The sequence below is a fragment of the Haplochromis burtoni genome, unplaced genomic scaffold (assembly GCF_018398535.1).
Source record: "Haplochromis burtoni strain Fernald_Lab_line unplaced genomic scaffold, NCSU_Asbu1 Contig_6, whole genome shotgun sequence".
NCBI classification, from domain to species: Eukaryota; Metazoa; Chordata; class Actinopteri; order Cichliformes; family Cichlidae; genus Haplochromis; species Haplochromis burtoni.
The window spans coordinates 3,317,933-3,333,207 of record NW_024582367.1 but is presented as its reverse complement, the minus strand read 5'-3'; the positions used below and the strand labels follow the sequence as shown (position 1 = coordinate 3,333,207).

At 38.6% G+C, this 15,275-nt stretch overlaps 1 protein-coding gene across 36 annotated transcripts in view; it reads left to right on the top strand.

The window, feature by feature from the left end:
- Positions 1-15,275, top strand: part of LOC102294395 (ankyrin-3) — a 185,381-nt gene that overhangs the window by 122,823 nt on the left and 47,283 nt on the right. For 26 of the 36 annotated variants that reach the window (XM_005913634.3, XM_005913630.3, XM_042223763.1 and 23 more), the window contains exons 18-26: positions 257-454; positions 802-900; positions 2,174-2,272; positions 2,366-2,464; positions 2,549-2,644; positions 3,320-3,392; positions 4,042-4,101; positions 6,788-6,823; positions 10,902-11,025. In XM_005913634.3, the coding sequence (XP_005913696.1) occupies positions 257-454; positions 802-900; positions 2,174-2,272; positions 2,366-2,464; positions 2,549-2,644; positions 3,320-3,392; positions 4,042-4,101; positions 6,788-6,823; positions 10,902-11,025 (884 nt within the window). The other 10 variants (XM_042223810.1, XM_042223801.1, XM_005913636.3 and 7 more) reach the window with 6 other exon arrangements.

The following is a 15,275-nucleotide window of genomic DNA, read 5'->3' as shown; positions in this document are numbered from 1 at the left end:
AAGTGGTTCCTCTTTCCTCTGGTATATATACATGCTACTTTCTCTTCAATTTGGAAGAGGGAAATAAATAAGATTCTCAGTCTCCTTTTTTGTCTCCCCCCCCTGTCATCTTTTTTCTTGTACAGTTAGCATTGTAATTATTACAATTACCAGCCAGCATCATGAAGGGTCAAGAGTGCTACATTAATTCTGTGAAACATTGAGCCAGGGTTTTATAAAAGAAAAACGGTAAATTTTCCCGTTCTCTGCTTTCCAGAATGGTTACACTCCACTACATATTGCAGCTAAGAAGAATCAGATGGAGATAACGACCACCTTACTGGAATACAGTGCCTCTACCAACTCTGTAACGCGGCAGGGCATCACTCCCCTGCACCTTGCAGCGCAGGAAGGAAACGTGGACATTGTGACGCTGCTGCTGGCTCGGGATGCTCCTATTCACATGGGCAATAAGGTGTTTTCCCTTTATTAGTGTGTAGATCTCTGGCTGACATGCAATGACAGAAGATTAATGTTTGCAGTGTATTTGTGTCTGTGTACCATCGACACGTATCAAACAGGCAGGGCCTTGATTTTACTTACACAAATAATATTTGTTTATCCAGAACTCTGTTATTTTGATGGTTATTTCTTTTGTCATTTTTCTGTCATTTGTGCTTCATTACCGTGATGTGCAAACCTGTCATTGTGTCTTAAACGGCTTCATTTCAAGCTGTCTCAGTCAAACTACTGTGTTCAGCACTCTTCTGTCATTTGTGTATTTGACTGTATTTCTGTATTTCTTTGTTTCTGTACCTTTAGTCTGGTTTGACTCCACTTCACCTGGCTGCCCAGGAGGATAAAGTCAATGTTGCTGAGGTCTTGTGCAACCAAGGAGCCTTCATAGATCCAGAGACCAAGGTAATGATAGCCTCCTCATGTCTTTGGATTAAAGTTATTAAGGCATTTGCAAAGTGGATTTGCATATCTTGCCACTTCACCGCTGTAAATTAAGTATCATTTGGGGTTTGGGCTTTGGTCTGTGCCAGTGCTCTCACTTTTTGTATTTTTGACAAGGCAGGTTCCCACAAAGGTGACACATTTCTAGTTTTAATAGGATAATTGAATAATTAAACACATGCCTTGTAATTTTTAAAAAGACATGATTTTAAAATGCCATCAAGAAGCGCAAAAAGTCCTGCCAGAACTTATTTAGACATTAACAGCTGCTGAATCATGTCCAGCCTTTGAGTCTTTTACAGAACCCACACAAAAATAAACGATATCGTTCTTTTATAGCTGCCCTTAAAGGCGCATAAGCACTGTGGGATTTCAGCAGTCTTTAAAGTTAATTGCAGTCCATCCTGTCTAATATTGTTGTTTTATAAATATAAGATTGGTAATTGCGGGCTATGCTGATCACAGCTGGAATACCTCTGCTATGTGTTTCCATGTCGTGACCTCCTTGGCCCGGAAATGGCAACAGCTGAAGGACGCATCATACAAACAAAGCTTCTGCTGCTGCAAATTAACTAAATTTCCTTCTTTGTAGGAATTCAGACATTGAATTTTGCCTATTTTTCCTCTCTCGCTTCCATTTGCCTTTATTTTGGAAATATAGCTTTTACTTTGTGAGACAGTCAACTTGAATTTCAGATCTTATGAAACAGTGTTAGAGTGTCAACTTCAAACTGCACGGCAGAACAACTGTTTTGGTTTGCATTGGACATGTTTCACGTGCAGCTGCTTAAATGTTCACAGTTTACACTCAGCTTAATTTTCAGACAAAATAAATGAGCTCTTGTCTCCAAGTGTGGGTGCTGAAGCAGTCTGAACATTAAGTTGTCACAGGGCAAAAATCCTCATAGGCCATACAGAAATCAGTTATCCTCACCAGTTTCTCATGTGGTCTTATTGTTTTATAAAGGGACTTGGGAAGACTGTTAATTCACATAGGCCACAATATATATATATAGCTCATCTGCTGCTACCTCGGCAAGCCTCTTTCCAACCCACCTCTACCCCAAGTTTTCCATCTTATGTCATATGTGGTATTTTTGATTTGAGTGTCGTATCTGTTGTCATTTAAGGGGATCTTGCACCTGCTCTCCCTGCCTTTTGGCTTCAGTGTATGAATACATGCCTTATTGTAGCCACAGTGGTGCTAACAGAAGTTACATTTCTTTTTCATCAGCTTGGATACACTCCACTTCATGTGGCCTGTCACTATGGCAACGTGAAGATGGTTAACTTTCTGCTGAAAAATCAGGCGAAGGTCAACGCCAAGACAAAGGTAACTGTTATTTTCGTGTATATTCACCATACGTCACTGATTTTCTGTCTCTGTGAACATCTTCTAACGCTCTCTCTCATCCCTCCCCCGCAGAACGGCTACACACCTCTCCATCAGGCTGCACAGCAGGGACACACACACATCATCAACTTGCTGTTACACCATGGAGCATCGCCCAATGAACTCACTAATGTCAGTACGCTCAGAAATCTGAAATATTTATTCATTTATTTTTAGTTTCAACACCAATTCTCATCATTTTTATTACTTGTCCAGAATGGAAACAGCGCTCTGTCCATTGCAAGGAGGCTCGGCTATATCTCTGTTGTGGACACGCTCAAGGTGGTCACAGAGGAGACTCTGACCACTCAGGTGTGTATGTGTTTAAAAGAGTGTTCAAATGTGATGTATGGTTTAATATGGCTTCTCAATGGTTTACTTGTATCTAACTGTATAGATACAGTTATACTTAAACTTAGTAGTAGTTATACTTAAACCTGAATCCTAGAGGCAGTTCCTGCCGCTTAGCAGCTATCTTGAAATGCCTCGGGCATTAACAGTGAAGTAACAGGCAGTTACTTCACAAAAACAGAAGCATTGAAGGCACTGGCCTAAGATAGTGTTTAAAAAACTTTATTCTATGAAGCTTGGAAAGAAAAGCGTCTGGACTTTATTAAGTTCTATAAGAACTTAAAGAAGCTCTTTAAGAAGTCCAGACGCTTTTCTTTCCAAGCTCCATAGACTACGATGACCTGGATGACTGAGAGCCTTCACAGACATAAAAAATATATCTATATAAAAGCTACTATCAAAGGCTTTCTAGAACATTTTGAATTATTATTTGTGCACATAAGTTTGTATTGCTACATTAAAAAAATAACATGAAAGAAAAGACCTACATAAACATAGAAATGCAAAGTTACTGGAACATTGTCACAGTAAACAGTGCAGGAATAGAGATGCTGTTGTACTGGGATAGAAATCTGGATTACGCGTACTTTGGTAAAGTTACTGTCATGATATTAAGAGCGTGTTTCTGTTCAACAGACTGTAATCGAGAAGCACAAAATGAATGTCCCCGAGACCATGAACGAGGTGCTGGACATGTCCGATGATGAAGGTAAAGTTTTGCTTAACAGCATTTTTAAAGTAATTCTATTGATGTATAAATATCAAGGCAAGACTTGTCTTTGCAACCTGAAGAGAGACAAATTCTTTAAAATATCAGCTTGGGTCACATTTGCTTTTGTGGCTGGAATAAGTGAATATTTCAGCACTGTACTGTCATTGTTAGATTTCCCTCTATTTTTTTTTTATTGTCAATGAAAGATTTTGTGTTGCTTCTACTTCTTCTGAGTAATTCAGAAGAAAAAACCTGCTGTTGTTCTTCAACCAGTATGTTTATTTGTTTATTTTTTATTTGATAATTGAAAGGTTTGTTTCCGCCACTGTAACCCCCCCCAAAGCAACACATATTTTTTCCATTACTAAGTCAAAATTTCAGGTTACTATCTAAAATCTATGAGTTTCATATCTCAAATATAACTCTAACTTCTAAATTTGAGTCCAAATTGTGACTTGACATACAATCGTGTGCATGATTGGAAACTTTATTTTGATATTTTCAATGTAACAAATGGAACTAAAACATTTAATAATAATAATCACGTTTATTTTCAGTTCTTCCTTTTCCTATGATTTTGATGTGAATATGATTTCTCCATCTATTTTTGGTTCTTTTTTTGTCTTTCCTTCATTCAAACACACAGTGTATAAAGCCAATATCCCCGAAATGATCACAGAGGACTATTTTTCTGATGTGGAAGAAGGTATTTTATTTTTTTAATCTTTCTACATTTTTTGTTCTTTAAAGCATTTCCTTTTACAACCCTTCTCTAACGCGTCATTCATTTGTTCTAACTATTTCCAGTCTCTTGCTTTTCTTGTGTCACAGTGGAATCACGATTCATTCAAAATAAATAATAACTCACATGTAAAACAGCCTATATTATGCTACAGATTAATAATGTTAATTGAGGAAAAATGTTTCGATACTGCAGATCTTTTTTTCACCAAAGCACCTTTATTTGTCTGTCAAAATGCACAAAGGTGTCTTTGTCATTTATGTCTGCTTGCAAAAGACTAATAAATGTCTAAAAGTTGCAATATGATGGGATGCACTTGAAATCAAATTAACCTTGAAGGAGATAGAGGTGGATACTAGCAATAGAATTGGCGAAAAAAGTGCCACAAAACACTCATCTATGCTTACATGTTTAACATGTTTTGTCTCGTAATGTCAGTTTCAGGCTACTATATTTCGTTAAGGTTAAGCAGGTAACAAGACAGAATTTTTTTTTAAATAATCATCAATTAGTTGTATTAATGTGCCATGTTTTTACCTCCTCCAGATTGATTTTTGGAGTATTTCATATATCTGGTTGCTAGCAAAAAGCTCCGATGTCAACCATATTAGAAAAAAAATTATGTTTGTTTTATTGTGAATATAGTGAAGTCACAGCACTGTGGATGTCTTAAACTTATGATGTGATGAGGGTGATTTATTGACGTGACACTAGAAGCAGTGTTTTCAATTACTGAGAATCACTAACTTTGGCATGGCTTTAAAATGGCACTACTCTCTTCTTCATTGTTTTCCCAAGTATTTTTCTAAAACTTTTGTTCTTCATTCATGCATGTGTGAGACACCACGCTGTACTTGAGTACTTTCCCCTGCTGCCTTCCCCCTTCCACACGCACACACTGCATTTTTGTGAAACCTCCTGTACTTTTGTGCAACCAAATGCAGGGGATATGCCTTTCTGCCGGTTGCCATGCCAACTGTCTGGATATGGAGCGTCGCGAAGTGTGTAACAGATTTCTTTTCACACCGCGGAGTAGAATACACATACACTTGATCCTTTGTCTTCGTGGGCTTGTCAGTGATGCTTTCATTGTAGTTTCACACGTTCAGGCCAAAGCAAACACACTGAAGCAGCTGCTGCAGTGTGTGTGTGTGTTTACTCTTTTCTACTCTTTTTTTAGACTCCTGTATGGCTCAAAAGGATCTGAACTTGAGCTCTTGACCACCAGTGCCCAATGACAAACAGACAGGGAATTAATAATCAGTAGATTTCTTTTTTTTTTTTTAAGAGGGGGAGCTTGGCTCGTCCTCCCCCCTGTGGTGTTTTCCCAATGATAGGCTTTCATTTTTAACTTGTCACACGCTTCATGGTTTCTGTAGTTTACAGTGGATAAATATCAGCAACTTGCAGAAATGTAATCTACTTTTAACAGTTCACTTTCCTGCAGTAGTGTGAATATATCACAGAATTACTAGAAAACCTCTGCTGATGTCAAATACAGTGTACTTAATGAAATGTAAATACAGTATAGCTCTATGTCTCGATATTCTGGTGACCTCACAGTGAGTTTTACTGAGTTTTACTGGTCCAAGTTTGCATTAGAAATTTGAATTTTTTGAGGGAAAATAGGATTTAAAAAAAAAGAGATGAGATGGCAACTGATAAAAACGAAGGCTGGAGTAATGTGATCATACATAAATCTCGCCTCCGCCTTCTAGCTTTTTGAAATAGGATGTGACAAGTAAAGTGTGGCTCTGACTTGAGATTGACAAGTCATTACCCAGTGAGCATACCCTAGTTAATCCTCCTCTTAATAATGACCATAATTTACATAATGAACTACATCTTTCATTTACTTTGTCCCAAAAACTAGCGAATTAGTTTATTACATAATACCGAGGTCCAAAGTAAGGGAGCTAAGGGCAATTTTCCTGTTTAGTTTTTGCAGACACGTGCCTGCTAACCATGTGATACTAAATTTTCTGCCATTTTTGATGTGCAATACTCCTGGTGACAGTGTAAGTTAGTGTGAGACCAGTCTGAAACCACTGGTTGTGAGAGGAAAAAATGTGCATTTCCTGAACGGATGCCAAAAACCTTGTTGGGATTGCTTTGGTTGCTTGCAGATTGCCAAGGTTGTCCATAGATTATTTGGAGGACACCAACTTCTCTGCAGACACTCAGCTACTCTTCAGATGGTAGTGAAACTCCACAAGCAAAAAACGGAGACCGTCAAGTTTTACTACAAAGTGTATGCAGACGAGTTGGCATCTTCCGTGCAAACTACAGATGACTTTGGCAATATACTAGAAATGAAAGCAATTGCAAGAACATTGTCATTGCGCCAGTCTTTGAGACTGATTTCACCTAGCTACAACCAGGAACCCCAGGAACCCCTTGCCAACCAGTCTGGAAATGCACATGTTTTTAGGACGGACAAGTTTTGAGAAAGGTGCACATGACGTTACACAGCAAACCTCTGCAGACTTGTATAACCAAAAGTGTTTTTTTCAAGGAAAAGAGTCATCCCCCTACTGGTCATAAAATAGTTTCCTCTTTTGAGAGCTGGAAGCTAGGTCCATCTTTTACACTGTGTGTTTCCAAATGTAGACAGAAATGGTCAAATGTGATTCTGCTTGTGTTTAAACAGAAATGGATGTTGGAAATATCTGCATCAGCTATTCCTGTAAGTCAAACGAAAGTGATCTTGTTGTAACTAACTCTAATACCCAGCGTGAACTGGCACAGCTGAACTGATGCAACTAAACACTGTGTGTGATTTTGTTGGTATTAAAAAAAAAAAAAAAGATTTCATACATATGTGCATGACTTGCCTTCACGCTGACTTTGTGCAGTGCTTGTTTTGATTGTAGAGCTTCAGCAGTGTGTCCGTGTTTAATTTTTGATCTAAAAATATAACGAGGGCAACTCAACGCGCACAAATATACACTCTCAAGCTCGCATACCAGTGGAGGAATGGTGTTTAACATCTCCAGTAACACACTCAATCCATGATCTAAATCAGGAGACCCCTGTGCAATTTGTAAACTTTGCCTTCGTGAGAGATTTTCCAGACCAGTAAAGTCAGTTAAAGTTGGTTAAAGGATTTAAAGGGTAAAACATACACACGGCATGTCGGTATTCAGTTTATGACCAATAACCAATGTAGTGACTGATTTTAATGTCTTTTTTCCATCTTTGGCCCTTTATTCCTGTCTGAAGTTTTGCCGATTCACATTGTAAATATAGCTAAATATAGCAACCTGTCATTTAAGGAGGACAACCTGTTCATTTATGTAATAGAACTGATTAATAGGCTGCAAATAAGAACCTTCTTTCAGACATGGGCTGCCCAACAATGCTGGTGTTATCACTGTATTCAGGGGATGGCATTCTGTCATTGTGATGAGTCACTTGCATTATTGATCTCCTCCCAGTTTCACTCAAATGTTCCCAGAACAGTAACAGAAAGAGTCAGTGTTTCCGAGTTTTTAGGTACTAAAACTCATGAGATCAGAGTTTCCTTTACAGCTGTTTTCTTTATAGTACCTTTGAGAATTTGAGAAGGCTATGACAAGTAATTATGGGAAGCCATCCAAGCAGTCTTTAGTAAACTTTAGAAAAAAAAGAATCAAACTTTTACCAAACTGCAGGTTATAAATCGCCCCTGAAGTGAGCTACAAGTGTGTGTGCAGCTCTCATGCTTTGGAGAAGCTTGCAAACAGAATGTGGCTTTCTAGTACTTCTATATATGTAATAAGTATGTAATAAACTCAAAAGAAAACTTACATAAACAGCTGGAACCAACAAACAAGAAGTAGCTTTTCAGCTGTTTTTAAATATACTTGTTTTGTTTTTTAAATTGGGTATTCTTGTTAGGTGGTTACCATAAAGTTGTTATCAACTTTTCAATATGGGTGAAAGCCACTATGTGAAAGGTGTTTTTGTGGTTTTGGAAAGTTCTGTGTGCGCCTCCGGCACGTTCACTAACCCTCGATATTTAATTATCTGGGGGCTTCAAGTTTTTAATACAGCCTTAGATAGAAAGTGTTTGGACATGTGGCACATAAATGGTCAGCATGAACAGATTTGCTTCTTGGCTTTAAAATGCATTACAAAAACTTGATGCTTTTCTTAATAGCCAAGGGCCCTAAAGTTTGAAAACAGTCTCTAGTGATTTTCCAAAGTCAGATTCTGTTTACTGCCTAAATGTTACCTCAAATGAACCCTTCCACATCTATTACGGGCAGAAAATGCAAATTTGAAATTGAATTAATTTGGAGGTTCAAGAATCAGGCGTTGGTGTATCAGTGGGCCGGTATTATTGGCCAGCATTAGCTATTTAACAGTCTTTCTGTACCAACATTTAAACTAGCTGATAAATGAACATTTAAAAAGTAAAGACTGGAGAAACACCCTTCAATTAATTTACATATAACAGAGCAATACCTGTTTATGTTTTGTAGCTGAATAAAAAAAGGGCTGATATATCAGAATACTGGCTTTTACAAAATGATATGATAAAATCTGTGTCAGTATTGATCTTAAAAATCCATCAGGCTCTAGCCAGAACATTGACTGTCAGCCTTGTGGATAATATAACACTTACAAAAAAGACAGGAAGGTTGGAGGTAAAATAAAAAAGATAATGTTTTTAAAACAGTACACTGTCCTTTTGAAAATTAACAGTGCAGTCCATAGAAGTGCAAACAGGCATATCAGCAGAATACTTTGAAAAATAATGGGATAATGTAGAAAGAAAACATGTTCATGAAAATAACATGTTGAATTGCAACTACTGCAGATACACTGAGTATTGGTTTTGTTGACTAGAATCTAAAAAAGTGTGTATACAAGTGAAGAATTTGCATTATCCACATTATCCATGACAATGTACAACATCGGTTTGTTGCACAGATAAATACATGCCTGTATTTCCCTCGTGTCTCTAGATGCTTCGGTGTCAGTGCCAACCGGTATAATCTGCATTGCTTCATCCTTTGTTTTCATGTGGGTTGTGGCAGAAGTCACATTGTTAGAATCTTAAGCTAAATTTGGTGAAGGTTGCTTTTAGTCACCAAAGCTCACTCTGCCCATACTGCAGTCTAGAACCTCTGCATTATTATCAGCACATTTTGCTGGACTTGGAATGGCTTTTCAATTTTCTACCAAGCTGCAAGTTCCAGTTCTTTATTAGATATTTGCATAATATCTGATTCAGGAAAGACGTGGCAAAGTTACAACTTTCTGACATGCAAAGCAGCTGAATGAGTGAGGTCATTTGTGACTGACACCAAAGAATTTACATGGAGAAGCAAGAGAGATAAAAAGGGGGGGGGGCAGACAGAGTCAGCAGTGCTTTGGAAATTAAAGAGACATACAATATGATATGTAAACAAACCAGTGCACGAATAGAAATCACAAGATTGAGAACTGGAAGTTAAGGAAAACAGAGTTTGTACATTCCACTCTATGTGTACATCCAGTTTCAGTGTTAGACGGCTAAGTCTAAGTCACACACCCACTTACTATTTCTGTCCTGCAGTGAGCTCTAGGTGTCTGTTCGGAAACACACACACACACACACTCACACACACACACTGGATAATCCTGGAGTGGGTAGGCGGGAGAAAGCCGATCTGTTTGTGTGAGTGCAGGGCTGTGAAAGAAAGATAGACAGTGTGTGCAGGAGAGAGCGACAGAGAGCTAAAGGGAGGTTACAAGTCGAGGAAAAGTTAGTTCAGGGCAAAATCCTCCAAACTGGACTTGTGGCTGAATGAAGTGCTTTAAAGCAGGAGGTGAGTTTGTGGCTAACTGAGGAGGGGGTTTCTGCTCATGTTGAAGCTGAAATGAGAAGGGTTCCCGGAGAATGGGTTGGAATGTGGCCAGATGGGGTCTGTAAAATGTTTGTGAATATGTGTGTGTGCAAGAAAGAGAGAGAAAGTTTAGGGGGAGGGGTGCTGTACCAGCAGGGGGTGAGGGGACACGAGAAGGAGAGGGGGGGTCTCTGTTGCTTTGTGGTTGTTGGAATGCCTTCCTTTTCTTTCCCCTCATTTTTCCGCCTGCATGCACTTGCTCTCCTCCCCTCGCTTTTTAAACTCTGCAGTCACAGGTTCATCAGTAGGATAGGAACTACTGTACCTCTGAGGGGAATAGCATGCTCCTACCTGTTTTCTTGCGACACCTGTAACGTATGTTTCTAACCACTTCTTTGCAACATACTTGCAATGATGTCCTGGGGCTCGGCTGTAGAGAAAGCATTTTCTTCTTGTGGTCAGTTAAACCTGCTGAAAACTTACCTTTATTTTGATATAAAAGTTAGTTTTGTAGGCCCTGATAGTGGAATTATTTGCCGTTTCCAAGCTTCACTTGTTACTGTTAACCATTTTTTTGTCACCAGGAGACAGAGACAAAAAGCTTTCAGTGACAGCAGGACTTTTGTTTGTGTTTGTTGAACCAAAACTGGACTGGAAAACAGCCTGTAGGCAGAAGCTGCATTGATCTGTCTAAAAGAGCCAGTGTGTGTGTGTGTATGTGTGTACATTTGTGTTTTGGTCTGCATGAATGATAAAAAACAAGGCCAACTGACTGGGCAGCACAGATTTGTTTTAAAGATCTAACTTGCTAAAAGAAACCCAGAAAGCAGTTATTGATTGAAGAGACTGTGACCTTAAAGTTTTGGCATTACCTTCTGCAGACGAGAGTAAAAATGTATGCAGAACCTTTTTTGTAAAGTTAACGCTCTCTGTGTTTTAAACCACCAGGTGACGATGCGATGACGGGGGACACGGACAAATATATGGCCCCCCAGGATCTGCGGGAACTGGGCGACGACTCACTCCCTCAGGACGGCTACATGGGCTTCAGCATTGGGGCACGATCTCAGAGGTAACATGCTATAACATGCAGCAATTTGCGTTTGTGCTGTGTCTGTTCCTAGCTTTTGTATGTTTTCTACATGTAGCATTGTAACATCAGTTGTTATGACATACATAACATTGCAGCTGCCGACTGTGAGAAATGTGGAGGTTTACAAAAATATAAAATTTCCATGGCTAAAAAAAATGACCACGGTTGTAGTTTTGTTTCAGCATTTTCCCAGAAGCAGTATTTATAGATCCACGACTCTTATAGATCCAGGCATAGCTTCTGGGTTTAAAATGTGAAAACAGCTATCTTAAACGTGCAATCTTGCTGAAGGCCAGCAAGGTGCAACTCTTCTGTTTGTAAAAAGATTAAGAAACTGACCTTAATTCTGACTTAAATTATGACCTCACTAAACCTTTTCATGATGATTTTATGGTCTCCTCTGGAAGTTTAGGTCTATTAACTTGGTGATGGTGGCATTTAGAATAAAATAGATGATAAAGGGTGTAGCTATGTTGCGATTTATTTAGACAGGTCACTGTGTCAGGCAGAATCACCTTTGTCTCTTTATACAGCCTAATATCTGACATGGGAACAGACAAATAGTAGAGTATTTGGTTTAAAGACTAGTTAAAGGTGAAAAAATCTTGTGAAGAAAGCGATTACCAACCTAACCGACTTAGCCCCTTGATTAGCCCTTTATTGATTTAAACAGAGCTTCCTTGCAAGCAGTCAGGTGGCTGCAAGCTATCACTACGTCACCAATCTTCTCATACCACATATTTTACAAAGATCTGCAGATAACGTGTGCTGTGGAACTTTTTCAGCAACGACCTAAAAGAAAAAACATGGGCGTAGCACAGGTCAAATGGTTTTAAAATAAAACCTCTAAAGTACAAAACAAGAAACTGCTCTTTCACACGAGTTTATGGATTTTTATGGAAAAATAGTTGGGCAGATGCTTGTCTTCATTTGTGGTCATCTATACTTTTGTAGTGCAATTTATTTTTATTGAATGGGTCTTTTTCAGACACAGTTACTGCTTGACTAGATACTGCAGTGTTAATCAGAACAGGGTTCATGAACTACTTTTAACAGCACAAGAAATCTTGTGATACCTCATGATCTAAAAATACAGTTTGCACACAGAAAATGGATAAACTCACAGAGCTGCAGGTTTTTAAGTTGAAATGATCTTGTTTGTATGTCAGAAGATTTTAAATAACAATGTAGCTTTCCATTATTCTGATCCCTACATGTCACACACACAAACACACCCAGAGGTTACAGTTTTCACCCTGCAACTGCTGAACTTTATGCTTGTATGAAAATATTGACACTTGTGCAACTGGCTGAAGAGGGAGGGGTTATTGAATATCTGAAGCGTGACACACATGCACGCTGAGCCACAGGAAATTAGAAGCACGTTCAATTGCATGGCCTTGAGTGCTGGGTTAGATCAACACACACTGTTTGAGGGGTGATGTCTGTGCGTGCGTGTGTGTGTTTGACCAATCTAGCTTAGAGATAGTTTAACAAACTGGTTTCTCATGCAGTAATTGGTTCAAATAACTTCCAGTGCAGTCCATCTAGAAGATAATAAATTTTAATAAAAATGTTATAAAAATAAAAAGGTTTTAGAAAGTGCCTTCCAGGTTTTCCTCATAATATTAACAGCAGAACATGAGTATCCTGCATAATTTATGATACTAGAGGTTGATGTAATACAAATTCTGATCCCCAATTTCAACTTAGCAATCTTTTTTTGTTAGAAAGAATAGAATAAAATAGCCTTCTATTGTCATTTTACATGTACAATGAAAATAGTGGAAGTTTGTTGTAAGAATAGATCAGATTTAAAGTTTCATTCAATGTGATGAGATGGAGAATTATCATCCGTGTGCAGTTCATCTCAGCTCTAGAATGTTTGGAGTTTTACAAACATGTGATTTGGTTCCATGGCCTGAAACACGGGCTATTTGGTTTCAGTCTTTTTGTTCTCCCCCTTTTTTTATAGCTACAACAGATAAAACTCAAATAAAACTAAGTGCTTCATACCCGCAGAGCAACAAAAAGCAGGCAAACCATAGCTAACTGATGAGAATGGTGGCGCATTTAGCAGCTATCGAGGCACATGTTTCTCCTCAGAGATTAAGGGTCATTCAGATCTCAGAGCTGGAATACTCTAACACCTCCCTATTTGCAACTCCTCCCTCATGCACAAAGTTTCAGGCAGCTGGTTAGGCAGTCAGCCATTTGTCATCATTGTACCAACCTGCATCTGTGCTCTGGCTTCTCGTCTTTCTGTCCACTCCTCTGTTTGTTCATGATGTTTTATTCTCTCCTCATGTCCGTTGTTAACGTTAGTCCGAAAGTCAGGTAAGACTCAAGGCATGACGAGGCCTCCCCCATCTCACCCCTTCCCCACTCCCTTAAACCCCAGTTGCTATCAGTATCATGACTCTGTGGTTCAGTGTAATGCATATTGACCATATTTGTTTAACACATTTGACTACTAACGCAATGATCTTGACCAGTTTTGTTAACTCTGTGGCACTGTGTGTTTGCTGTGGTTCACCTGTGTGATCTCTGTCTGATTTCTTACTTTCAGTTGAAAAGCGCTCAGCTGGCTATAGAGAATAGTGGTGTTTATTTTTATGTTTGACTGTATCTTGGTCTTTGTGGGTTTTCCACAAAGGTGGAGCTTTGCATAATTTTGATTTCTCCATCAAGCTTCCAGGGACCTGAACTGATATCTGTAGGCAATGAGGATGCTATTGCCTTCATCAGTTTAGGCTCAAATAGTTTATCCCTGAATACTTTCAGAGAATATATATTGAATACTCAGTAATAAAGATATCAAATGTGATTTCATGTGGATAAGTAGTTCCAAAATCAAATCGCAATGTGAAATTGCAATGTTATTGTGGAAGAAACAAATCCATGCCAAGTGACATTTTTGTCATCTCATAACATTGCAAGCATAGTCTGTAAAAGAAAAATCCTTTTGTTGTATCGAGGTCTGTCTAAAGCCAGCATTCACATCCATTTTTCCGACCTCCGTAAACACTTTCCTGCTGATTTTATGGGCTCAGCTGCAAGTTTCAAGCCTGCTGAATAACATATAAAAGTATTATCATAGCACTATGACCATTATCAGAATGAGAGAAGGAGGATTATCTATCATCTAAAGATATATTAACATGCTGTTAATCAATTCTGTGTCATAGATAGATCTCCCCTTAAATCCCCTTCGCCCCTGGCTTATCAGGTCCAATTTTAAACCATCAACCTGGCGAAGGTGAAAAAAATGATTCTTGCAGATCTCTGGGAATTCACCTCTGTGGTTGATGTCACAGAGACACAGCTGAAAAAGCTGAAAAACAAACAAACCAAAATAAATCAATCCCTGCAAACAGGTTGAGTAGCACTTTATTACTATAGTAACTATAGTTGTTATAGTTATTTTCCCTGATTTCCAAAGCTGTGACAGCATAAATTTGGTCAGTTGCAGTGATAGTCCCAGAGCAACATTAATGAGAAATTGCTAGAAGTAGAATTACTTGTAAAAGTATTCAAATTTTAAGTTGTACAAATGAATTTAATGTTATTTAGATTGTTGTTTGGACAGGACAAGTGAAACTCTTTCAGTACTGAATAGCTTCACAACACAAGTCTGACTTTAACTACGGGCTGTAACAGAAGTCAGATATCGTCCAGTCTTTTTTTAGATCATATCTTTGGCTTTTTATAGAAAATCAAGATTGCTAATTATGCCCTCATTAAGATCATTAAACATTTTTGTTCTGCAGTTTCCTTTACTTTAACTAGTACACAGTTTCATGCAATATACACTTATCTCGGCGATTGTGGCTCAAGAGTTGGCAGTTCGTCTTGTAACCGGAAGGTTGCCGGTTCAAGCCCCGGCTCGGACGTTGTGTCCTTGGGCAAGACACTTCACCTACCGCCTACTGGTGATGGCCAGAGGGGTCGATGGCGCAATATGGCAGCCTCGCCTCTGTCAGTCTGCCCCAGGGCAGCTGTGGCTACAACTGTAGCTTGCCTCCACCAGTGTGTGAATGTGAGAGTGAATGAATAGTGGAATTGTAAAGCGCTATATAAATGCAATCCATTATTAACATCCCCCCGAAATTATTCCACCAATTTGAAATAAAACTTTTTTTTTCTTCTTCAGGAATAATATATGTTGAGGACATAACTTTTGATTCCTGGAGACAGTAATCAATTGAATGGAATGAATGGAAAAAGGA